The 25359-nt window shown below is 41.0% G+C and overlaps 1 protein-coding gene across 7 annotated transcripts in view; it reads left to right on the top strand.

Annotated features, from left to right (window-relative positions):
• The window catches only part of sox6 (SRY-box transcription factor 6), a 129272-nt gene that overhangs the window by 69883 nt on the left and 34030 nt on the right, over positions 1 to 25359 (top strand). For 6 of the 7 annotated variants that reach the window (XM_082532831.1, XM_082532827.1, XM_082532830.1 and 3 more), the window contains 3 exons: positions 5850 to 6022; positions 7601 to 7669; positions 21029 to 21152. In XM_082532831.1, coding sequence (XP_082388957.1) covers positions 5850 to 6022; positions 7601 to 7669; positions 21029 to 21152 — 366 coding nt within the window. The remainder of the gene's footprint in view (positions 1 to 5849; positions 6023 to 7600; positions 7670 to 21028; positions 21153 to 25359) is intronic. The other variant, XM_082532828.1, reaches the window with a different exon arrangement.

Here is a 25359-nt window from a genome sequence, read left to right as displayed (position 1 = left end):
CTGTTCTGGATCGAATTTGACTGAAAGGGTGAGAAAGTAAAATGGCACAGGAGCGATCATATGTGGTGCACATAAGGAACAGAGCGCACACAAAGGTCAGAGGGTGTTTTTTTTTCTTTACATAGAGACCTGCTGCACCTGAAAGGTAACAAAATAATCTCAAAATAAATAAAGTAGAATGCATTTGTTCTACACAAACTGAGAAAGACAGAAATCAAAAGATCAGTGAAACGTGCAACTCCCCCCCCCCCACCCCCCCCCCCCCCCCAAACAGGGCTTTCTACCTCTGTTTTGAATGCATATGCTAAGTTCCAATAGGCAGTGTTTAAGTGTTAATGAATGCTGAATTAATTATACTAATTATACATTAGATTATTGATTATAAATTGTAGTTATGGTTTTTTTTTTTAAGCTTTAGCAATGTGAAGAGTGTTTAATGGCAGTAATGGTTATACATGTGCGTACAATAAAACTTAGCAGTTCCAGTTTTACATTTTCACTTTCAGTAAAATATATTGGAAAAATCCACTTTCCATGCTCTCTGAAGGCATTAATTGTCGATATATATTAATATCATCTATGCATTCTAAATAGATCTGTAGTTCAGACCTGTCGGCTCGCCCATGCTGCAATGGCACGAATGGCAGTGCAATGGCATTGGTAAATTCTAAAATAAACATTTATGATCCCTGGTTAGATCTGCTGGCTAGATTTGTATTAAAAGCCTGAGAAGGCAGCAGGTGCTCTGACCTGTTATATGCTTTGTGAATATGTGTTCTGGGCTCATCTGTCTTTGCTTCCTGTTATCCCTGCTGTTTCAGTCTATCACTTGTGATCTGATAAAAAACCCAGACAAAACACTGGTATTGTTGATACACTTATCCATCAAAGACAGCAGACGGAAAGTCTTTCGAAAGATCTCATTTTGCGCAGTTCAAGGAAACAAGTAGATTCTGCTTTAATTATCAGTTGTATAGGTAAGACGGATGAATAAACGCTCTGTGAAAAGAATGAGATAACATCTAACTCCTAATTCCCTTCCAAGGATTTGTTGACAGTAAGTCATTGCCTTGATCACTGTTTCATATGCTTTAAGTGCTATGTATTAGAAAGACCTTGAAAATTGTGCATTCTTTTTATATTTTAAGGTTACGGGGGTCAGACCTATCATTATAAAGGCCATAAGAGATGAAATGAAGGCTCAGAGACAATCTTTGTTTTTATGTAATGATCTTTGCTACATGCTGCCTTACACAACATCTTGTTGCCAGGATCTGTGGTTTGCTGCACAGTCTTATAGATTCAAAGAACGTTGCATTCAGTTACTGAAAGAACACAAATAAAGTTGCTGCGTTGAAATTTTTTTTTTTTCTCCAGGGAGAATTTAAGGGTCACCGGCATTTCCCGCGGATTAATATGCTCAGGTTGAGCCTCTATCTTGGCTTTGATGAAGTACCTTGTCCAGTGTCATGGATAGACAGTTAAGTGCTGGAGCTTTTACATTAGCATAATTATACTGAAGAGTGAAGCTTCCTCTATCATCAAAATGTTAGCCTCTATCACTGTTCACCATGAACAGCAGAACCTCAGTAGATGAAGAGTACTTTTATTAATAAGCTCTTCATATGCCAATCAGAATATTTATGTTTAAAAGATGGTGCTGAGACACTTAAATGATTCTGATGCAGTCGCATCAACATTCAAATATACTATATGCAAAAACATAGGTGGCACGTGCAAAATACTATAATACACTTATTATATTCAGACTACTGCAAATTTTAGAGAACATTTGAGTTTTTCATTGTAAAGAAGCCGATATATTCATCCTTATCATATAGGTAAGCTTAGTGGCTGAGGGGCATTTGCTGCCAGTGGATGACGTACTTGTAAGTCATTGCTTATGCTTGTTAATGCGGTTTTATTGGCAAGATTAACGGCTTTTATATCATAGCAGAGGCAGCAAGCCAGGTAAAACAGCTGTTGCTCATATTGTCTTGGTTGTAGGACACGGAGACACATTAACACCATATTAAACACACACAGCCTTGTAGCACTGCTGGACAAGTGCACATACTATTTAAAAGCAAAGGGATACTATAAAACTAGTTCCCGTTACTCTGGCTTTTCTGCCAGTTTTCAACCTAACACATTTTTTTTTAACAAAGGATAAAATGTTTCAGTTGTATTAAATAACACAAAAGAAAATTTGATTGGAAAAAAACATTGTTAGGTATTGGTAAAAGGACTGTGGACATCCTTTTTTTTCCCTTAAAAATACTAAAGCGCGCACCAATAGATGTCGTCTGCTGCTACTGAGTTAGCTCTTTGTGTTTTCCGCAGAAAGAATGGACAAAGGGTCAGATGACCACAGAGGTCACACACGTGCATTTACTCAGAGACATGTACCTTTTATTGATTGGAGGCACGTGCAACACACATCGGTGCACGCTCGCGTCTACATTCACACGCGCTTTAGGAGAGCGCAGAGTGAGAGAGCGTCTCAGCATGCAAGGCATTCAAGCTATGTGCGGTCTGTGTGCGGATACAGCTTGGTACAATCGTACCATTTAGACAAGGCCCAATTTACTTAGGATGGGTTTGCAGCATATGGAAGCATCCACAATAGCTGTCTGATAGAGAGACAAAGAAATTCCAGTCTTCTGGTGCTAAAAAACTCAATTCAGATCTGGTCATAATGGCTCAGCTGTCTTAACCAAAGGAAGAGAAGAGAATAGGGTGCCTTGTGATTTTCCCCCTTTTTACCCTCACCCTCCTCGTTTTCTTCTTTCTTTTTTTTGTGCCTGAATCTTTTATCTGTGTTATTCACTCGGGACTCTTCAAAGTAACAAGCCTCCTTCTTTTTCCCCGGTACTGGACTTGGAACCCAAATTAGAGACTGCTTGATTAGAGCAGAGAGGAGGGAGCCAAGAGAGAGAGTGAGAGAGAGATGTGGGTATTGGACAAAACAAATCACACCCCTACAAAGTGCCTTTTATCCAAAGACCCCAAGGCTCAAATACCCCCGTCCTTCCCCAAGCAACCATGGCTCTGCTTGTTTTTCTCTTATGATTTATTTAGTCACCCGTTGATGTTTTCTGCCCTACTTTGTGACGTTTAAAGAAGGCAGGAATCTCAAAAGGTGCATGTGAATGGGCTGAAACTGGACAACGCCGTCTTCTATGTGTCAGTCTAAAAATTCTGAACTTGGCAGAAGTGTCCTAAAATAACAAAACAAGAAAAGTGCCAGCACAGCTTGACCGCTTACTCCTGGGATCCTCTTCCTGCTTTGGGCTGGTATTGTCCTACTGAGGCTCACTTGTTCACCAGGAGGATGTCACAACACGTTAGGTCCAGGCCGACTGCTGGCGTTTATGTAGCGCCAAGGCATCTCTGGGCTGTCTGTCTGCCATCGGAAGCGCAATGTGAGGAGACATGTTAACAGGCAGACCCCAGCCCTACCGCTGTTAAAAGCCATGCAATATGCAGGAAACGGCCTCTTTTGTCAGCAGCCTGGTCAGACACAGACCACGACTCTCCTCTTCTGTACCACCCAATAAAAGTTTTATCTGCATTTTAAAGCTGATCCATAATTCAAAGCAGGAAGAAAGGGATTTTAACACTAACCAGCCAACAAAAAACACATGTGTCTCATTTTATGTTTGGTTTTCTTCCACTGCGCTTATCTTTAGTAGATATTTAAGCACCAAAGCTGTGTTTGTCTGCAGTACTGACAGCTAATCTTAAAATGTCTTCAGCTGTTGTAGATTTTTAGGACTGAGATCAACAATTATGACTGAAATCAGAAGAGAGAGATGGCCTAAATCGTGGTGCAAGGGAAGGTCTGGGCTTCCCACAGTTCAGCTCAACATCAAAACAATGAGCCTTCTGTTAGTATTCTTGTGGTGTCTGGGCAGGAGTGAACACCCCACACTCAGACTGGCCCATCAGGTCCTTCATTGGACACTTAGCACAAGTTTTGCTGCATATTCACACTCACAAGACAAAACATAAACATTCTGCAGAATCTTTGTAATTTTCACAATTTTTAAACTCCTAAACTAGTGTGACATGTGTACTTAGGCAGGCTGTCAGGGCGTCATTGAGCCCAGATGTTTAACTTTTTTTTCCAGCTGACACTCATCTGTGACTCGATGGCCCCAAATCAAAATGATCATCTAGATGATGATTTTTCTGTTCTTCTTTTCTGTCTTGTTACCCCCCGTCTCCCTTTCTTTACGGCTCTCCCTCCTTCCCGCGACAGTATTGATAGTGATTTATTGTGACAATGACCGATGTATTTTGCTGCTGAGCAGCTCCTTCATGGAGACAGCCAAAGGTTAATAAAATTGGTGCTGATTGTATCAATTTTATAGATAAGCCATTCACAACAAGTGTAGTTGGGTGAATAAGAAGTCAATTGAGGCCTTGGAAACTGCACACAGGCCCAATGAATAGCTGCTTTTAGGTGCTTTTTTTTCGTTAGGAGGATAAATGGAGAATTGCAGCTCTCTTCCATTGCAGCAGGCAGCAGAGGCAGAGCGAGGCGAACTGAGGTTCAGACAAGCCTGCCAGTAAATTGCCCTGAATGGGTTCTGGAGGTTGACAGGCCCTATTAAGACAAACAGCTTTCCTCATCGGAGAGATAAAATAAATCAGGTGTTTAGTCAAATTAAAATAGTTTGAGTGGAGAGGGCCCCTGGGAGCTCTCAGGAGAAACTCAAGACAGATGTGGTCAGAGACGAGAGGAAGACACCCAGGAAAGAATTCAGCTCCTGCTGGCTTCAGGCCAGACTTCACCGCACTGTTATCTGGACCTCTTGTGTTTTTTGCCCCCTTTCTCTCTCTTTCTCCCTCTAACTGTCTCTTTCTCTTTCTGTCAGTTTTCCTGTCAGTTTTTTGTACGTACCACCATACCAGCTGTCACACAGGAGTGCAGTGGGAGGAGAGTGAGTTACTGTCTAGCCTCTCACTGGCAATTATGTTGGCTGTGTAAGTCAATGGTAGGATCACTTAGCATTGATTAGGCGGAGAGAGAGCAGTGCAGCGGAGCCCCTATCACACACAGTGTAGACATGTAACTGCAGAGAGAGAAACGCAAGTCCGCTGCTCTGTCATTGCTTTGGTTTGTCAAATATGCATTAAAGAGAGGGAATGTGATGATGATACAAAGTGCATGTGGTTATAGTGTATGTTGAGCATGCATTTTGTTTGTGTACGTACCGCTTTGAGTCTTTTTTTCTGCAGGTTTCCACATTAAATTCAGCCAAAATCTGCAGGCGTTTCCTCCCCTAATATTTGGTGTGTATAAAAGTTCTGTTTATAGGCCAGTGCAAAGAGTGACTCTTAACACTTTCTTTATAATCACCCGTGGACGTCTGAAATAAGCTGCGATTTCAGTTTGACAGCTCCCTGCAGCTCTTTGTCTGTGTGCTCGGAACAATTCCTTCACTTTCTTGCTGTGAAAGCCGTGAACACCAGCTACAGAAAAACAGACAACTCCAGGCTGTGTGTGACCTTAACACTTTCTAGTGAATTCACTGCAGTTGGTTGCTGCCTGTGTGGTTTTCTTTGTACTAAATATTGTGTACAGCACAATAGCACATGATGATCGGTCACTGTTCTATATTTAGCATTATATAATGACCGATGGCTTCTGCTGTGTTTCCTCCAAAAGCCTACACCCTGGTTATTTAGTCATGGTCACAATAAAAACTTTTGAGTACTTTTTTTTCCAGGTATGCACCAACTTGTGGTCATGTTTTTGTTTTTGTTTTCACCACCTTGCATTTATCCTTTCCTGCTCACAGACATTGCTCTCTCTTTCTCACTCTCCTTCTTCTCAATAGGTACTCCTGAGAGCCTGGCTGAAAAGGAACACCAGCTCTCCACGATGATCACTCAGCTGATCAGCTTGCGAGAGCAGCTCCTGGCTGCTCACGATGAACAGAAGAAGCTGGCTGCCTCACAGATGGAGAAACAGAGGCAGCAAATGGAGTTAGCTCGTCAGCAGCAGGAGCAGGTAACCGCTTGCTGTTTTCTTTTCTCACACGCACCAAAACACCTAGCTAATAGCCCACGCTATATATTTATTTATTTATTTATTTTACCTTTTCCTAAACTAGGCTCTTTTCTTACTATTTGAAACACACAGAACATTCCCCTCCCTCCTTTTACCTTTTTTATTTAATTTCCTCTTTCACCTAATAATAAACCTCTTTAAACACAAGTCTTTGTGCTTAGCTCTCTATTTCATATTACATTTCATGCCTGAAATGCGCCAATAAAACCTTGCTACTTGGTTGGAATTTGGAATAATATTAGATTTGAAAGACGTTATAGTCTATATTGCCTGAGATATTTCAGTCATGCTCTCCCGCCCACAGTTATGCTGTGTGGTAGGAAAAATGTTATTATGACTTGTACTAACAAATGCGAGGGAATGTGTGAATTAAACGTTATATTAAATATGGAAGTCCTCTATATCTTATAAATCGACTCCTATTAGAACAAGCCTGGCATTAGATTTGCAGCACAAATCAGGCCAATGAGCCATATTGTACAAATCAGCAAATTAGCACAGGCCATGAAGTGTGTTAATGTCTGGGAAGAAATAAGGACACAAACTATCCACACGGGCGACACTTTTATTATCACCCGCCACCCTAATGGCTATGAGTCAATTATCAGCAAGGAGTTCACTCAGAGTTTTCTCAGCACACTCTCAGACCTTCCTTTGGTAAATGAAGAGATAGACCGTCCACCTTGGAGTGATGCATTTGGTCATAGTACACTAATAATACATTAACAGTATTGATTTATTTTTCAATCAATAGTGTTCATTTGCAAACTACGCTCAGCTCTGAAGGCTTTGGAGACACTGCAGAACAAACGACCAGTGATATATGTTTTATTATTTGATCTTATGTTAATGCGGGCTGATATTAATATTTACCATTAATAAAAATGGAAGAGAGACAGCGAGAGATGGTTGAGAGAGGGAGAGTAAGAGAGCCCGCTGAGATCTGGGATGTCATCAAGCCATCAAGATACAACGCAGTAATTAACTGTTGACACTCGTGAGGAAGCCAGCACAAATTAATCTTGACACATTTGCAGACGGCCGATATCTTACAGTGAACACTTTGTAATTATATTTAAAAATGAAAATTAAATGACACTTAAAACTAGGTTGTCATGCTCAATGAAGTGAGCATGTAAAAGGAGGGAGCGCTAGGGATGAGAAACACTGCGGTGTGGCTGCTCGTCACTCAGGGGCAGCGGGGACCCCTGTCACCCTTCCTGGGCTTGCCACCTCCATCATAACCACATTCGTCTGTGTCCTGTAAATCATTTATTCTCTTTCTCCGCAAATTTCAGCTCTGCAGTTCATTTTATATTCATTTAGAACATTTAATGGTTTGTTATTGACTGACTGCAGCGGTTTAGATAAAAGAATACACTTTTATTCACAATAAAAATTGCTTTTTTAAGTTCCACCTCCAGTCCAGCCCTGTATCGTCCGTCTCGGCACATATTTAGTGTTAGGTTCATTTACTAATCAATCTACATTTTTTTCCCCACTTCATTTACCAACCAGATTGCAAGACAACAGCAGCAGCTTCTGCAGCAACAGCACAAAATCAACCTCCTCCAGCAGCAGATCCAGGTCAGTCAAAGCATTTCTGTTGGCCCTCTACCACTCAGCAGCTTACACCTCCTACTTTTTTTCTACAATGATTACTACTCCACTTCTGCCTCTTCAGTATAATTAGAGCACCAGGGTTGTCACCATGATCCAGATGTCTGGATTTATTTGCACAGATCAATAAAATTAGGCATTAAAATAAATATCATGGCTAACTTAAGTTTGCCACTCCTTCTTTACTTCTTATTCCTTTATCTCTGATTTTTTTTGTGTGTGTGTCATGCTGACATTCGTCACTTTCATCAAATGTTAATTGGCCGTTGGTAATCGGGAGGACTTTAAAATATGTAGGCGAATAATTAGCACATCTTAATGAACAAAAAAAATGGGGGGAAAAGTAACAACGGCTAATGAGTTGTGTTGATGGAGAAGTGCGTGGAGGTGGGGGACATGAAAGAGGCTGGTAAATGCCTCCGAAATGAGTAGATCCCAGAAGGGCAATATGGCACGCTTTCACACAGCACGCGACCTGCTGAAACCTACATTGTCACCATGACCTGTGCCTGCGACACGTACTTCCTTATGCCGCCTCGTGGACTTTTATGTTTTGTTCTACTTTTTCAGATGTGCATCATGCCAGATGTTATCTTGCTCACCGCGTGTGTATGTTTGTGTGTGCTCTGTGCAGTATAGTACAAAGCACAAAGGTGCAGAGGAAGACCACCCACGCAGCATGTAGCTGAATATGGTCAGGGATATGTACAGGGTAATCCAGGGTTGCTTGCTGGCAGTGGTCAAGGCTGCGAGCCTGGCTGCCTTTGTGAGGCTAACATTATCCTGCCGGGTGTGTTTGGTGTCAGGCACATCCTTCTCCATTTGCCTCCTCCTTCTCTGCTTGTTCTCAAAACTCTCCGCATCAAAACTTTAAATATTCACCTGCAGCAAACTCCTGCAGAATCAACATTCAGATATTTTTTTGATAAAGAGTATCTTCTCCCCATATACTGGGACATACCACATATAATACAGCTTATTCTTATGATCCAAAGAGCAAAGAAAACATCTGTTCTCAAAGAGCAGTTAGTACAACAAGCAGATTTATGGCCAGGGCATCAAAATGCCTCTTTCAATGGCTCTTTACAAGAGGAAGACTGCACTCTCAGCTTACTGTGGAGTAGCCACTAGCCTGGACCTTTCGCTTCAACAGTGGACAGTCTATTGGAAAAACAATTCCATACGACATTCCACTACAGACAAGCACATAGCATGACACTCTGTGTAGAAAACCCTCGAAAATGAAGTACCTTATACACTGCCGAGGGGCTAGTAATACTCATATGATAGAGAGCTCTTTACTTATGCACGTTGAGCATAAGGGCACAGCCCTAAAGGATCTCCCTTTTCGAGGCCCTTGCTTTCATCACAGAGTTATAGGCAAATGTTACCTGAAAATTCCCCTTGATGGATACTTTTCAGAGAGGGTGAGGTTTCAAGTGTTTATGGGAAAGTGCTTCTAAATATCCATTTCAAACACTTGAACGGAGATACAAGTAAAGCCCTTTCTTGTAGAGCCCAGTTAGCCAGTTTTCCCCTGACAAAATGAGATCTCTCCTGATTAAAAAAAAAGCCACATCCACAATTAAATAAAAGAATCTCATGGTCAGACCATCTGTTCTACTTGCCCATCAGCCTCTCCTGGCTGCACTGGGCACGCACAACTCAAAAACAAGTCGCTCCCAAGACTTTAATAAGTTTCACTGTGTGCAACATTGTTTATCAGACAGCAAGTTATTTAGAGAAGAATATGTTCTCTGTCCTTAACCTATGGCCACTCCTCTCAAGTTGGAGTATCAGCAAGAGTAGATAAAAGAGAGTCAGGGGCAAGTTAGCGCAACGGTTTCTGCCACTCTGTTTTCATTAGTGCTGCCTCTTAAAAATGCCCTGGTCATTTTAATATACAACAGCTTTGACTTAATTATTTCTGTAAACAAGCTTCCATCCTGTACTGCGCAGGCCTTTAGCAAAGTGGTAAGCAGCGCTGAGGGATTGAGTTACTCTGCTGTTAGCATGGAGAGCATTAAACTTTATTGGAGACCCTCCTGCCATCAAAGTCCTTCTGTTTTGGCTCGAAGGAAAACGAAGAGAAAGCTTCTTGCTCAGGTCTTCTACTGATGATGTGACATTTGACACCGTAAAGGGTCCACACAATAAAACCGAGGGGACCGCAACTGGAGGCTGTTTCTGTTATGCGTGTGCTGTCAAGGACTTTTTTTTTGCATATAAATTTAAGTTGAATCAGAAGTAGGTAGTTATTAGGTTTAGTAAGCGAGGTTTGGTCCAAGGCAGCAAGTAGTTCAATCGAGTTCTTCTTTTGAATAGCCAACTCTCATTTTATCCTTTCTCATCATTCCAACAAGAGACGAAAAGAGATTTAGTCTTTGTCCCTCGGGATTAAAATGTCACTTGTTTTAAGATAGCAGATGTTTTGATTGAAGCGTTAGAGGCTTATCAAAAGTTAAAGCTCAAGGCTTTGTGTGTTTTTCCCTCAGCTTCTTTGTATTTTTCAGTTCATCCTCCTCGTTGAAATCGTCTTGGCACTAATTCAACCCTAGGGTTAGATTAACTCTTGAGTTGATTTAAGTTGAAAATCTGAAACCTCACCATTGCAAGACTCATGTGACACTTAAACATATATATATATATATATTTATATATATATATATATGAGCCATTTAACTCTGTTTCACTTTGTTTGTGGGAATGCATGAGAGGTAAAGACAAGGCATCATTCAGGATATAAAATTTTAAAAAGTATGAGACATGGAGCTTTAAGGCACTCAGGTGTTGTGCCATCCATAGCCAGACCATAAGAATAACTCCATGCACCTCACTGGGTAATAAGCCCAGTTCATGTTTTCCTCAAGGATGGGTCTGTTAAGATACAATCCCTGGTATGACTCTGTATGCAAGTAAATACACATATACATCCACAAAGGTGATAGTGTACAGTACACAGGCACACAGGGACCCACGCACTGATACACACATCAATGGAATAAATACTGGCAGAAAGGTCAGGGTGAACTTTATCTTCACAAACAGGCTGGAGAAAGCCGAGCTCCCCACATGAAACAGAGGGACACTTTTAATTCATAACATTTAATTTAATTTCCTTTTTTTAATCCATGAAAAACATCACAATATCATGACACTGTCATTTGTCATTGGCTGTGGCATTGATGTGCTAACTCTGAGGACACTGTGAGACCCAAGATCGGCAAGCTAACAGTTTCAATGTTGGCTGGCAAAAGTTCTTTTTTGCCCACATTTATATCTCACTCCATGAATGATCTGTTCGTCAGCCAAGTTATTCAGTTTATCTCCCTTTGACCTATTCTTCTCTCCCGACATACGACCTAGCTATAAACTCTGACCTCGCTGAAAGTAAGCGCACATTTTTGGTCCATTTAACCTCATGTCCACAAACACGGCTTGCTGAAAATGAAAACCAGAGATTAAAAGAGAAAAGGCCAGTGTATTAGTGTCCACTGCACACTTCAAAGTCTTAGTGGCTTCCTCACATGTGTCTTTAATGGTGTCAAGAAACAGTGGGGGACACTACTAAAGGTTTCAAGATTAAAGAAGAAATTCAATAACACCAGCATTAATCCGCCAAGAATTTTACAAGGTGGACAATATAGAGATAGATTTTTGAAGATGAGACGGTGCATAACAGACTTGCAGGAAAACATGCAGTTTGATAGAAAAAGGTTCTACATTAATTCTTCATAGAGTTCATATTTTAGCCAATGGCAGGGTTATTACTAACATATCTTTCCCAATCTTTTTGTCAGTGTATCACACACTGTAAAAGTATTGTTGTCGTTATTTTACAGGAAAAGACTTCAAAATAGGTTTAAAAAGGGTTTGAAAGAGTGCAGCTTCAGTTTTTTGACCCCTTTTCTTTCTAATGCTTTCTAATTCTTCAGTCTTACCACAAAAACAGAGGTGTTTAATGTCAGTTGACATAGTGTTACAAGTGAAAAAAAAACTTTACAGTGATGTGTTTTATTCAGACGACACAGAACTCCCATATTTCTCATAGAAATCAGAAAAGTCACAGGAGGATGTCTGTACCTGTCCATCTGTACACAGTAGCTGAGGAGTCTGCACTCACATAATTTTCTCTTTCTTTTAGTTTGCACCTACAGATATCAACTCTGATAATCTAACTTTAAACAAACATCAAGCTTTATATTTAAAATAAAAAAGCAGTTTTTGTTTGTTTCGGGGGCTTTATTTCACATCTTCTGGAAATATCCATAATAGCTTAACAAATAAACTTTTCCTTAAGTGTCCGGTGCGGTTGCGGTTTGGCAGATGACTGACATCAAGCCTGACCCGCGGCTGTCATCAAGTCATTCTTTCAATTTCAAACGTTTTCAATCAAATCCAGCCTTTTCTTCTGGTTTAGCTTACTCGTAGATTTCTGCATTCTTGTTGTGATCCCCTTCCACTGTGATTCAGACGCAGCTTTTGATGGTTGGGGTCAGGGTCACGGTCCTGTTACAACACAAATCATCAAGCCAGTGCAGGGTCTTTGGCAGCATTTGGTAGTTTCCCACACATAATTGGCCTGCATTCAGTATTCCAGTCTTGACAAACCCCGCACGGATGAAGAATTAAATCTTTGTTTAGTGCTGCGCAAACAGTTATCTCACCAGATCTCGCACCAGATTTGATCAAATCATACTGGTCTCTGTAATAAATAGTCTTTTAGTACTTCTGTTTGGTCTACCTTTTTATCATAATGAAATGGAATATGCATCCGATCCTTTGCAATAATTTAATGCTGATTTCGTACCGCTACCAATTTAGAGGAACAAAAACCCAAAACTACAGTATAATGGTAAATATTTAAAATCAATCAGATGAGTTTAAATAAACACGGGGCCGTATGGTAATTGCTCGAAGATAATAGTGCTAATTTGTGTATTCTCTGATGCTTTTGTTGTCTCCCCGGCACAAATGATTTTCTCAGTGTGAGACTCTTATTAATGCACTGGCTGGGAAAAAAAGGAAGCACAAAAATAGACATTGTTAAAGAGAATGTGTAAGTCCCCCAATTAGCACAGCTAGACTGGAAGTGTTAGCATGATAATAAGAGAATAATAGAGCAGGGGAATGGTAATGTGTGTGTTTAAGTGTGGAAGTTTGCGCTGCTGTGTGCACTCGTGTCTGCATAGACTCTGTTCTTTCCCTGGTATTGAAGAGCTCTATGTTAGACTGCTAGTAGGATTATGTGGGGGCATTAACAGCCTAGTCAGACAAGCTTGGCTCTCACCCAGGGAGGCTCAGTCCAGCATGTTCATCCTCCATTTAAGGAGACTGTTAGCTGATGAAGATGTGCACATGCAAGGCTGAAGATAAAAGAAAGCGGTGACCCGACTCATTAGCCCCTGTGATTTAATATATTGACACTTGGATACAAATAATTCCATTTAGTGGACTCTATCGGCGAGGTAGGACGGATCAATTTAATTAGTTATGAAATGTGACTCCTTGTCAGGGAGCAGAAGAAATGCTGACGTTAAACAAAGTCACGTGCAATTTAAACAATAAAGCCATCACGGCCCTGTTAAAGCTTAATGATGCACAAAAAGGTGCAGCAGTGGCAGTGATGGTTCGCAAATGAAGCTGAGTGGCTGTGCAGTTAGTATGTAATGCATTTGTCTGTTGCTTTAGAATTTTATACATAGCTGCCTACAGTGCTTTAGAAGGTATGGGGTTTTCCCAGTCTCCTTTTTATCAGTTTAGTGTGAGTAATAGTAAACATGCTTACTCGACTGTATCGATTTAAAAAGATAAAGAATGTGGAATTAAAGTAAAGGAAGGATGGAAGGATCGGTACTAGGTAGCTTTCAGTTGTAACTTATACTACTTGTCCTGCATCTTTGCCAATGAGGTAAAAGTATAACATTAACAGATTAGTTACTGCTCTTTTGTGAAACTGTACATTGCACAAAGGAGCCATGCATTTGAGTAATTGGCCTTTTGTTTATTAGACACCTCAGCAGCTTAAGCAGCGATAATTTAAGAGGCTCCATATCAGAGGTGCTACCTGAAAGGCTGTCACGTGCGAACTCACACCTGAGGGTCTACTTAAAATTAGTCACCTGAGGGGTTTCCAAAGCAGCCGTGGGACAGGTTCATTTATAACACAAACGTCTCACTCTATCGGCTCTCTCTCAAAAGTGACAAGAATAATTTACACAACAGAGAAGATTGTCTGGCATACAGGTATGTGAATTTGCCTTTAAAATGAATCAGGGTGTTAAATAATCCAGATAGCTGAACATCTACACACACACTCACACACACAGATGATGAAAGGAGCGCTTTTACGTTAGGTCCGAATATCACAATAAAGCACCTGTTCGGAGCACCAGAAATCTTCCCTGGATCGTGGAAAAGCAGCTACACTTAACAACCATTGTACCCCAGCCCCCGAGAGGAAAAATATCAGTTAAGGGAGAACACATCCTCCAGTGTGATGCAGACTTAGTTTCCTCTCGCCCACCGCACCGACTGTGTTTTCTCTGCTAATGTTGTGCAAACTGTTTTGTCTTTGCGCTGGCTTTGCGTGGCCGTCATCCTCAGCAGTGGGCACTCTCACAGGGAGAAGGAGCTGCATTAATAGACTCTACTGTGTACAGGCAGCCGGCAGGAAGAAAGGGGCGCGTGTTTTCCTAGGGCAGGGGTGGCAAAGCAAAGCATTCAGCCCATGGCTAATTCAAAAAAGGAGCTTTTTGTTTTTGGGGTGGAGGAGAGTCCAAGCATTCCCCAACCAAACACAATGAATGAGCTATTTTGTCCATATATATATTTTTTTTGAACATACATTTTTATTTTTGTTTGTTTTTGTAGAATTGGATTAACAAATTATGAATTTATTTTCTTAAATTATATCACTAGCTCTTTTTTTCATTTTATCAAACAGTTTGTTTTAGACACGTCACTGTACATAAGCTCTCTTGTTTTATCTTTTACAAAATTTAACGCTTTGTACTTCTCCATCATAATTTGAGGACGTTTGAAAGTGTCAGCGCGCTCGTGTGTCTAATAACGTTGCCCCTTCTGACAGGCCTCCTTTCTTCTGAACAACAGAATGGGCTCTGTTGTGTTCTGTGGCCCCAGCAGCTGGGAGGTAACAGGGAAGACAGAGCCTCAGTCTATGAAAGGAGGACAGGACAGAGGGGGAAACCCAGTCGTGGTGCGGACAATTCTATCACGCAAATTAGATGTGTTTCGAACTCAGACAAGAAACTATTTCTCATTAACTATATACCTCCAAAAGAGGTGTTTCCCTTTTATTTTAAATACATTTTAAAGAATTTTAGTGCCTCATGGTGAAATTCCCCACTTCCCCTGCAGTGTGCCCATGAAGCCAGCTGATATCCACTGGTCTTCAGACCCCAACTGAGGTAGTTAATTTGCTCCCTTTTCGGCACAGTGTACAGCTGTCAGTGTGCTGTCAGGTGATTTCTAATCACCTCTTTTTGGAGGAGGTAATCCACTAAATTAATGCGCCATGTTTAAAAAAATTTAAACACAGATAATGTATCAAAACAGAGAGATATAGCACAAACACTTCACACATAACCACTTAATTAAAAACCAGAATAAAATACCTTGAGGTTAGACCTTGACATCTAAATTCTATAACATCTTTTTTATTCATGCATGGCATATGTAATGGCATGATAATATGTGCTTTCTTTATCCTGTTTTTGTCTTCCTATTTTACCACTTTGCATCACACTTGGACTTTTATTTCCTTTTCAAAACATTTAATACTAAAGCTACACTGAATCTGAGTAGAGTGCACTGTGCAGAAACCCTGTAAATGCCAGGCACTGTATTTAAGCAAACAGTAGCCTGCAGTTTTATCCAGGATTCCAAGGATGTCAAGAGGAGCCATGATGAGGAGGAGGGCTAGAGTGGAGGGATTTGGGGTGGGATGTGTTAGGTGGGTCAGAGGGATGGACTACCCTGCTTTCAGCTCCCATCGACTTAATATAGACATATTGGAATGGCACTTTTCCAAGAAGGCTTGTTGTACTTTGTAAGGAATTAGTGGAACCATTGCTTATTCCCTCTGGATGGCCTGACCTCACTCTGGATTTTTACTTAGTGTAACACATGCAGAAATGAAGGATGTGTGTCGTCACACTCGAGCTTAAGCGAACAGTGCACACTTCATAGCCGGTGCTGTGCGTAAACAGCTCACAGAAAATAATGCAGCTTTTTTTATACTATGTCTGATTTTTGTAGAAAGGGGTGCTGTAAATGGTTTCAGAAGCAGGAAGGAAGTGAGGAGTCAAAGACAGACTCTTGAACAGGACAAAGGCCCTTTGTCGCTGACATGAAGCTCTCCAGGGTTTCCAGCGTTAATCTGGCCAAGCATGAATAATGTGGTAAAATGAAGACCTTCATTCAAAAGCAAAAGTCTGGAGCTCAAAGTCTTGTTCAAATCTATTGATCTATTTGTCTGATTATCGTTAGTTACAGACAAATCCAAACATCATCAGATCTGTGTTTGATTAATGTGCATGTCTCCCACGTAATGTAACTATTCAGTGTGCAGCAGAAAGTGACCAGCAGTAATCGAGTAACATCTGATTGTATTCAGCAGAAGTGCTTCCACTGAGTGATTTTCCTCCTGGCTGTGCTGCGGTACACTGTACACCCAGCAGGCTCTGTTCATACGCAGTGGCGGGTGTTAAACACATCCTGCTGTCTAGTGTCAGTTTACCGCGTGTGCTGCTGTTGGGATGTAGCCAGCTTACTCCCGATCACGTTCCCCTTAAATGAATCACAAAAGGTGATTCTACTAGCGAGCGTTTGGTGTGGAACTCAGTGGGGAGAAAGGTGGAAACAAAGTGTGAACTATCAGTTCTTATACCAACAGCTTACGTCTATCCTCCTTGGGTGAAATTACAGAACCTCTCCAAGAGAAAATGTGAAAACGAAGATTAGCGAGGGCTGACAACTACTAAAGTGATGAAGTAATTTTTATTTAAATGAGGTGACAGTGAAATGTGAACTCTCTTCAGGAAGATTACTGGTGACTGTGATCTTTTCACAGTGTGTGAGGTGTTTATTATAGTCTAAACTTTACAGAATTAAAAATCAAAGTCTTCAGATTTTTTCACCGACCTGTGGTTTTATTGTTGTCAGTCACTTTTTTATAAAATTACTTCTTGCAAGTCTCCTCATGACAAAAGTGTGCAGATTATATCGAAAACAAGGATCTGTATATGGCACAAGTGTTAAAAAGAGTGAAATGGTAATTAATCAGAATAGAATATTGAGGATCTCATAGGTCCTTTCAAGCTAATAACCGTGAGCTTTGGTGCTAGCAAGGTAGATGTTTGCCTTTTTTGCCCCTTTTGTATTTGAATCTTGGTAATACTGAATGATTCTGGCAGTAAAAACAAAAAAATTCTTACAGTTTCTTCAACATGGACCATTGTTGTCTACAGTGATTAGCAAACCTGAGCGTCAGTCAGTGCATGAAAGTGTAAGAGGGTTCAGACGGGATGCCAGCAGGGGTCTTGAGGCCTCACGGGTGCTTTGTGGAGGCTATAACAGACAGTGAGGAGCATGGGTGTTGACAGGGTCCCAAGTGAGTGCTGTAATGCGCTGTTCATCTCCATTTGCAGTGCGGTTTTTGAAGCCGCTTGCATGAGTGCTGTGGGTGGATGCTTTCTGGTGTACTAAAAAACACCACCGTTCACTGTTCTCCGTTTACCATCACCTTTGCCTAATGTAGCTCTGTGAAATGTGAAGCTTGTTTCTAATCACACTGCTTTTTTTATTTTTTAAATTAAAAGTGCATCTTTCATTTAAAATATGTGAAGTCTAATCTGTATTTCTGATGCTTCATAGGGATGCTAATTAACAAAACTGCTATAAAAAGGACTTTATCACGCATGCATTAGTGCAGTAATAAAGTGATCTTTGTGTGTGAGTGCATATTGCATGTGTTTTAAGTGCTCTGAGAAATAAAAGGAGCTCTTTTAACTCTACACTTTTTTTTTTTTACACCTTATGTATTTACACATCAGACATCTGAACCGTCTGCTTGCCCTCTGCAGTCTGACCACAGGATGGGCTGCTGCTTTGCGCCATTGTGGAGTTTACATGCTGTCTTATTAAACTTACTCTTAAAGGAATGATCTGTTAAAGTTGCAAAATAAGGAACCTGCAGCTTGAAAAGTGTGTGTGTGTGTGTTATATCATTTTAAAATTTAAATTCTTCCTTTAAAAAAATGAAAAAGAAAGCGCTCTCTTATAACATACAGTTTGGAATCGCACACACAGTAGATGCAAGTGAGTTCTATTTATCAAATACCAGCATCTCCTTGAGAGGGAAACAGATTGTGTACTGGGCTGCTACAGACTTCATCAGGTCATCTGAATTGATGATACATGTTGCAAGGGAGCCCGTTTCCCCCGGAAACCTCTGCTGGAGCGCATGCTGGCAGAGACGGGGGCCTCAGCCAAGTCTGTCTGACTGATCACTACAGATGCTCCTCTTCAAGTATTCCGAGTCAGATCCTTATTGCTGTGTCTTGAGGGACAAACAATAGCACCTGTTCCTCATAAGATAGCCCATTCATGTATCTTTAATGAAGCCTGGGGGCAGATGGTGTGAAATGACATTATCCAGTACTTAGCAGCGCTAAGACAAAGGAATAGCACTGCCAGCATAACAATGCTGCTGTATTTATGAGGGAAAGGGAGAAGGCTGTCTGAGCGCCCCACTCACATCTGCTCCACTTCATTCCCCCACTCCTCAAGATCATCTTGGCATTAGAAATATCCTGGGCTCTTCGCCCATGGATAGATGGACTTTCGGGTAACTCTTATAAAGTGGGCGGGATGATGGAGTTGTAGAAACAGAGCAGAGTGCAAGTTAAACATCCATGTTGATTTCCTTAAAGTATACTTTATTTTTCTGCCACGCTGCTTTAAACAGTCGATTCTAAAAATAAGGGACTCGTGAAAATATTATAATCTGCTAAGCCACTGTGCCAGCTGTTAATTGACAGCTCAGCTAACCTCCTCTATTTGTTGCCACCTTTAAGCCGCTCAGAATTTGATTTGCCTTTCTCTGACATTAGCCGCTGTAAATTAAACTTTAATGCATCGAGCTCATTACCGAAAATCACAACCATTCAACTTCATTGCATTTATTTCCCCTTCAACGCACAGTTCGGATCTGTCTTGCCTCAATGAACCTTGTATATTTGCCCCATATTTTAGAGTAATAATAGTAATAAAAGCTTATATCCCAGATGAAATTATATCATTTAGAGTTTATCATTTGCGTTTGCTGGAGAAATGCATACGTGTATCAAAAATGCTTGTGCTGATGTCTCTCATTATAGTGTGTGTATAAAGTGTGGATGGCCTGCATACGTCCCTTAAACAATTTTGCGGTATTATTTAATGTACTCAGAAAAAACACTTTAACTTTAAATTTAAAATGTGAAGTTAAAAAAATGAAGTGCTGATTTAAAACACCTTTAAACAACTGATGCATGTTAGCAAACTCCTGAAATATGAACTACCATGCAGCGCACTTAAAGGGACTTGAGGGAGCCCTTTTCTGCCCTGTGACTGCTGCACATTCAGCACCAGACTCCATCTGTTTTAACAGTCCAAATACACAGGCAGAGAAAAGCTGTGTGCCCCTGCCTGTCACTGGCCCCACCTCATGTTGTGACATTAATTATTGTGTTTTTCCATATGTTCCATACATGCAAGGCCAAGCTCGATCTTTCACTCGCTCAGCCTGGAAACTTGGAACACAAATCCCCATAAAGCAATGTTTTATTTAAGGACATTTGTCGCAGTCTCCTTGGCCATTTATTTTTTCTTCAGCAACAGCACATTTTACAAAATTACTTTTCTATTCTTTTATAATGCACTTTCTGCACTTGCACTTCCATAAACGCTCAGTAGGCATAAAATTCTTCTATTTATTTAGTTTTCAGTCTAGCTTTGCACCTCTGGACAGATCAATAAAGTTGTTTAAAGTAGGTTTAGCCTGCTAGCTCCGAGAGAACCTGGGTGCAACTGCTCCTGTAGAGGGTCTACAGGGGGAGCAACCCCGACTGAAAAGTGGAGATCATAGCAGAGCTCAGCCATAACACGGGACAGGTTGATTTCATGCCCCAATGCAGCGGCAGTAATTGCACCCAGGCCCGTTTTATTGCGAGTTGATTTTAAGGAGGGATGAATGGAGAAACATTCTGTAAAGTGTTTATTTTGGGGGATGACCTTTATTAACCCATTTCCAGGCAGGTTCCCCCGAGGTGATTTGGCTCAGCCCTAGATTAACCCTCACAGGCCCATGGTAGCCAGGCTGCGCCCTATCATGGAGTTTCAGGAAGCAGAGAGTGACAGTAAAATTGGACTTGCAGCATGTGTGCAAACCCCCACACAGCACTTTTGATACATAAGCTACTCACCCACCCTTGACACACAAATGCGGGGAGTTTGTACTGATATCCCCAGTAGGCGAGTCAGCAACAGGCTGCATGGTGAAGGTTAATATGTGAGTTGAACACAGACTGGGAAAGACATTAAGATGAAAAAGAACAAGCACTTTTCAATGGCCTGCAATTTTCACTCCTAAAAGCAGTGACATTAAATTTCTGGATGTCTTTAGCTTTTTCTAATATGAACAAATGATCATCCAGGATTCTGTTACAAGTTAAGCTTCCCTTGAGGTTTTTGTGTCGTCATGCATCTACACGCTGATCGGTTCTGGCACTGCATCTGCATCAGACGTTAAACAATCTTCTTGCAGAGTGTAACAGCTAGAAAGTTGGTTTACTACAGGTCTTTAATAAACATGGCATACTCATCAGTGAGTGCTACGGTTCTCTTTGACCTTAGGTTTTATTAAAACCAAGCACGCTGTACATCTTTGATATTCGGAGTTATCATTTTATAGATTTAATACTACTTTCAACACATATACTGCTTGCCACAGAATCCATACAAAACTATTGCGCCTCTCTGCTTTCCATCCTACAGCACATGTCACTTACTCTAACTTATGCTGTAACAATGTGTGTATGCGGGCCTTTGATGTGCCGAGGTGAAATTGTGGTTTGGATTAAGAGCAGGCATAGCTCAGCCAGGTATTGTGTGAGCACACGAGGGCCGTCATTGCCGCAGAGACCCCTGTCAGCACGCGTTAGCAAGAGCTGTGATCTGGCCTCCCCCTTAGTGGGCTCTGTGTTTCTGTGTACTATGCCAGTGCTTAGGCCTCTCTCTGATCTCTGCTCCCTATCTGTTCAGCAGGTCCAGGGTCACATGCCTCCGCTCATGATCCCCATTTTTCCACACGACCAACGCACTCTAGCAGCAGCAGCTGCCGCCCAGCAAGGCTTTCTCTTCCCTCCAGGAATGTCTTATAAGCCAGGTATGCTTGCAAATTTAAGCCATTTTGGTCATATTGTCCTTCTTTTCTCCCTTGCTTGCTTTGTCTTCACCCCCTTTGTGCTTTTAACCACAACTATAATTTTCAGTCTGGAAGCTGTTAGACTTTAATGCTTCATTCACACTCTGGCTGCTGGCATGCTCTGCTGTGTCTGAACACAGATTTGAGAGCAACGCCTGGGAATGTTCTTGTCCATGTGGAACAATAGATATGGGTGGAAAAACAGAGGAATATAAACATGTCATCGGCATGAAAGTATCTTTCAGGAGTGCACTGGCTATAATAGTTTTTTTGTTTTCAAAGTATCTACTGTCAGAGATCCAAGAACATGGGAGACGAACCCTGCAAGAAGTGCTTTCCAAATCTATCGTAATAAAAAAGCAACTCCCCTGTTACAGTTTCACACAATTATACCCTGTTATAGTCAGATTAAGTCATTAAAACACAGTTAGGAGTTGGATAGTCTGTACATGATGCAAGAACAGGTTTTTCTGTACAATTACTGTTTGCGCTGCCTGTAACGGCATGCCTCACTTGCTTCCTTTGTATTATGGAAACATATTTTACACATTGTAAAGTTTTCCACGTTACAGTATGTACTTAGTCCCAGGGCAAGGTTATATATACATATATTTAAAAAAAATGGTTGTTTTGTTACGCACATCATTTATTTAACAAAATTCAGCTGAATCTTGTCCACTGAAAAAGGTTTTCCCATTTTCACCCCAAGGCAAAAAAAGTGTTTTTATGTTGATGAAACCTTGAAAAAGAAAAGTCTTTGTCTGAAGAGGACTATAAACAGAAAACTGAGAAGAGTAAGAAGTCAGCAGGTTTGCAACACAACATTAAAAGGTGTGGTAGTGCAGTTAATGAATTAACTATAAAACCACAGGATGAAAAAGAAAGTCAGCTATTTTTGAACTATGGAGCCATGACAGCTTAAACAAAGTGCCTGAGGGGGAGTCTTTTACCAGTGTGCTTTTTGCAATAGGTTTGACACGGAAAATGTTTTAGTTCAAATAACAGGAGCTATTATGGAATCATGTTCAGGGGTCACCATGTGCACGGGTCTTGCATAATTCATGAGCTCATGAAGAAATAGCAAAGGAGGTCTGAAAATGACTCTTGTAGTCAGAAGAGGTATTTTCAAAGCCTTTATTATTTCTTCCCTGTCCAACACAATATACACAATATATCCAGAGAGCACAATGTTATCATCACCACCTGCAGAGTGTACAGGATGCTTCTGTGTCCTTTCTCCATGAAGTGAGCGGTGAAGCATTTACTTCCAAGACTAAGGCACACTAATCTGATGTTATCATTATGAGACAGCTCCCAGGGACCACTGCTTATGACCCCCAAACCTGTGGTGCTCTCATGGCAACAGATTCATTTTGGCACCGTAGTGGTAAGTCATCACCCCGTCCACTGGCTGTGCTCAATGGCCTGGTGCTGCATGGTAGGCAGGCACAGTCATAGAGACACCAAGTCATCGCTTAAACAAATAGATATATAAGTTGGACTTCTTAGCCTGTTTGCACTGTTTACACAGACATGGCAGCATTCAGTCTGAGGTGCCTTTAATGGAGCTGGAGAATGACCCCATAGTCTTTAGTCTCTGCCAGTCGCCCTCATAGGTATCCTGCTGACAGTTGATAGTTTTCTCATGCTATCTTATTTTATTTTGTTTTATTAGTTGCCAGATTTAAACTATTCTGTCTTTGTAGTGTTTGTTTTTCAAGTCATTCAAACTGGATGTTTACTCTTTATGAGTAAGTTGTATGAAGAAGGATTCTTTTTATGTGTGCAGAGTGTGTGTCGCAGGTTCCATTGCTAGACTTAAAGATCTGCAGGGCCTCAATCAGGGATTACTCAAATCACAAAGATATTTCTTGGTATATTAAAATGTACTATATATTGCTACCTGAAGCCCCGTTGCTTTTGCTGGGTTTGGCATTGGGCTGCAATACTAAAAATGCAAAGACATTTAATTTTTATTAACAATATTTATTTGTGATCTTCTGCTTTTCACAATACAAACAAACCATGATAAAACACTGTATATACATATGCAATCTAAGAGAAAACAAAATATTCCTCTAATGTTTGAGAGCACGTCTCATGTCCAAACAGAGTTGCTGTCTTTTTCATTTTGGCAAAGTTAATGTGACTCAACTTCCAGTCAGGTTGTGCTATTATACAGTAATCTTGATTCTTGTTTCATACAAAGTGCAGATCCAAGGATTACTGCTTGAAATTCTTTGGAGGCACCAGCAAATGCACACCTCAGCTTGTATTTTGGGTTAAACTGCTGCTGCAACATTTTGGATTAGAAAAAACTTGTTTTTTTCCTGTTACTTTCAGTGTAGTTAAATCCAATGCCAACTGCAGAAGCTTGGTAAAACTCAAACGTGAGATTTTACTGGGGTACAGCAGATTAATGATGGGGCACATACCCCTGTGAAAAGGGTTCAAGCGATGCCTATGTTCCATTTTTTACTCGGCAACAGTTCATTTGTTCTCCTTCACATTGTTCACATTGCTCGGAAACCTAAAAATTGCAACATTGAACGTGAAGCTGGTTGACTAAGTGAGTTTCATTAATCACAACCTGAGTCATATAAAAATATACATAATCACTATCTGTAAGCACTTAATTGGAAGCATCCTGGAGCACTTTGTCTGGACTGGCACAACAGCAATACAAAAGCATCCCCTGTCATTTTTGCCCCCATAAAAGCCTGATTTCTGTACTGTGTCATTTCTGTGGGTCATTTCTGTACTGTTAGTGTTAACATCACGTGAGACAACGATAAATACTATTAGATAAGTTACTTTTTAGATTTAAGGCATATATTTTTGCGTGTCACAGACAAAATGACAAACCAGCTCCCAAAAATTGCAACAAAGTCACTTGTAAATGTAGCTCAGCTAGTCACTGTTCAGAACAGCTATGCTATAAATGACAATGCAATGTGGGATCTTTGTGTCTCTCCTACGATGCTCTCAAATCTAAACAACGAAGTGCTTTACTTGTTTCAAGTTAAAGGAAACTTAAAAGCTGGTGAAAAAAGATGATCAGGTTTGACAGTTGCAGTCATTCATTCATAATTTGATCTACCCTAAGAAAGGTTTCAGCTACATCTGTCAACCCTCAGGAGATCTACGACTTATTTCTTGGCACCACATGAGGGGGGAAATATAGCCTGTTGTGACTATGGCGTCATCAATACGACCCCCCAACCCCTCTTAGTGTTTAGAATCCAGGCTCTCAACAGCAAAGCAACAAGGACCCTTTTTTTTTTCTTTTTTACAAAGGAAGTAAAACATTTTAAATGCTTTTCCTTTTTGTTACGAGGGGTGCTAACCTGCAGGAGTTTACATTCTGTTGGAGTCTGGTGCCTAGACACAGACTTTGATGACCCAAGTCCCAGACTTTGGAGTCTCAAGATCCCTCAGCAGTCGTCGTGCAGCACATGACCCTCCCCAGGTTTCACATGACATCTAAAGACATTCAGCCATTTATTATCCCCCAAACCCTACGTCACAGACAGCAAATGAGACAGGGAGAGAAGCGAGACCAAAAAAAAGGAGGTGTGTAGAAATAACCACAGCCCCCCCCCCCTACATCCAACTTAGCACTATTTGAAACCACTTCTGCTATGTGATTTTATTTGCTACTAAATGGGGATTGGATTTCCATGGCCTGTATCACATTGTGCTGTGCTGTACAAGATTGCAAAGTGAGGCGGGCGGACGAGGGCAAAGTGAAAGAGAAGGTGTATACATTTGCCTTGTCTGTGGCTTAATGGCTCCATATGTTTGTGAAGAGAAGTGACAGCCAGAAGTGGGGTCTGAGCGAAGGCCAACTACCCCTCCCTGCTCTCGCAGTGCACGCCATCACCCCTCCTTCAGATTCATGCCTCAAACCTACCTCTCCCGTCTATGAATGCTGTGCTGCCCAGTCTCACTGGGGATGTTCTCTCCGTCTCAACACACAAGGTTGACCGTGTAAAGGCTTCTGCAACCCTATGGATATCACTCACGCTGCAGCCATTTTTATATCCCTGTGTAACAAATGTGCTGATGGTGGGCCAACAGTAATGAATACTGCTGCTATTTGGAGATTATTTCCTCCTTGCTTGATCACAGTGGCATATGAGATAAGAATGTGGTTTTTTTTAACCAG

Source organism: Aulonocara stuartgranti (genome assembly GCF_965226115.1).
Source record: "Aulonocara stuartgranti genome assembly, chromosome: 1".
Classification (NCBI taxonomy): Eukaryota; Metazoa; Chordata; class Actinopteri; order Cichliformes; family Cichlidae; genus Aulonocara; species Aulonocara stuartgranti.
Note: the sequence above shows the minus strand (reverse complement) of the source record. Positions and strands in the feature narration are given on the sequence as shown.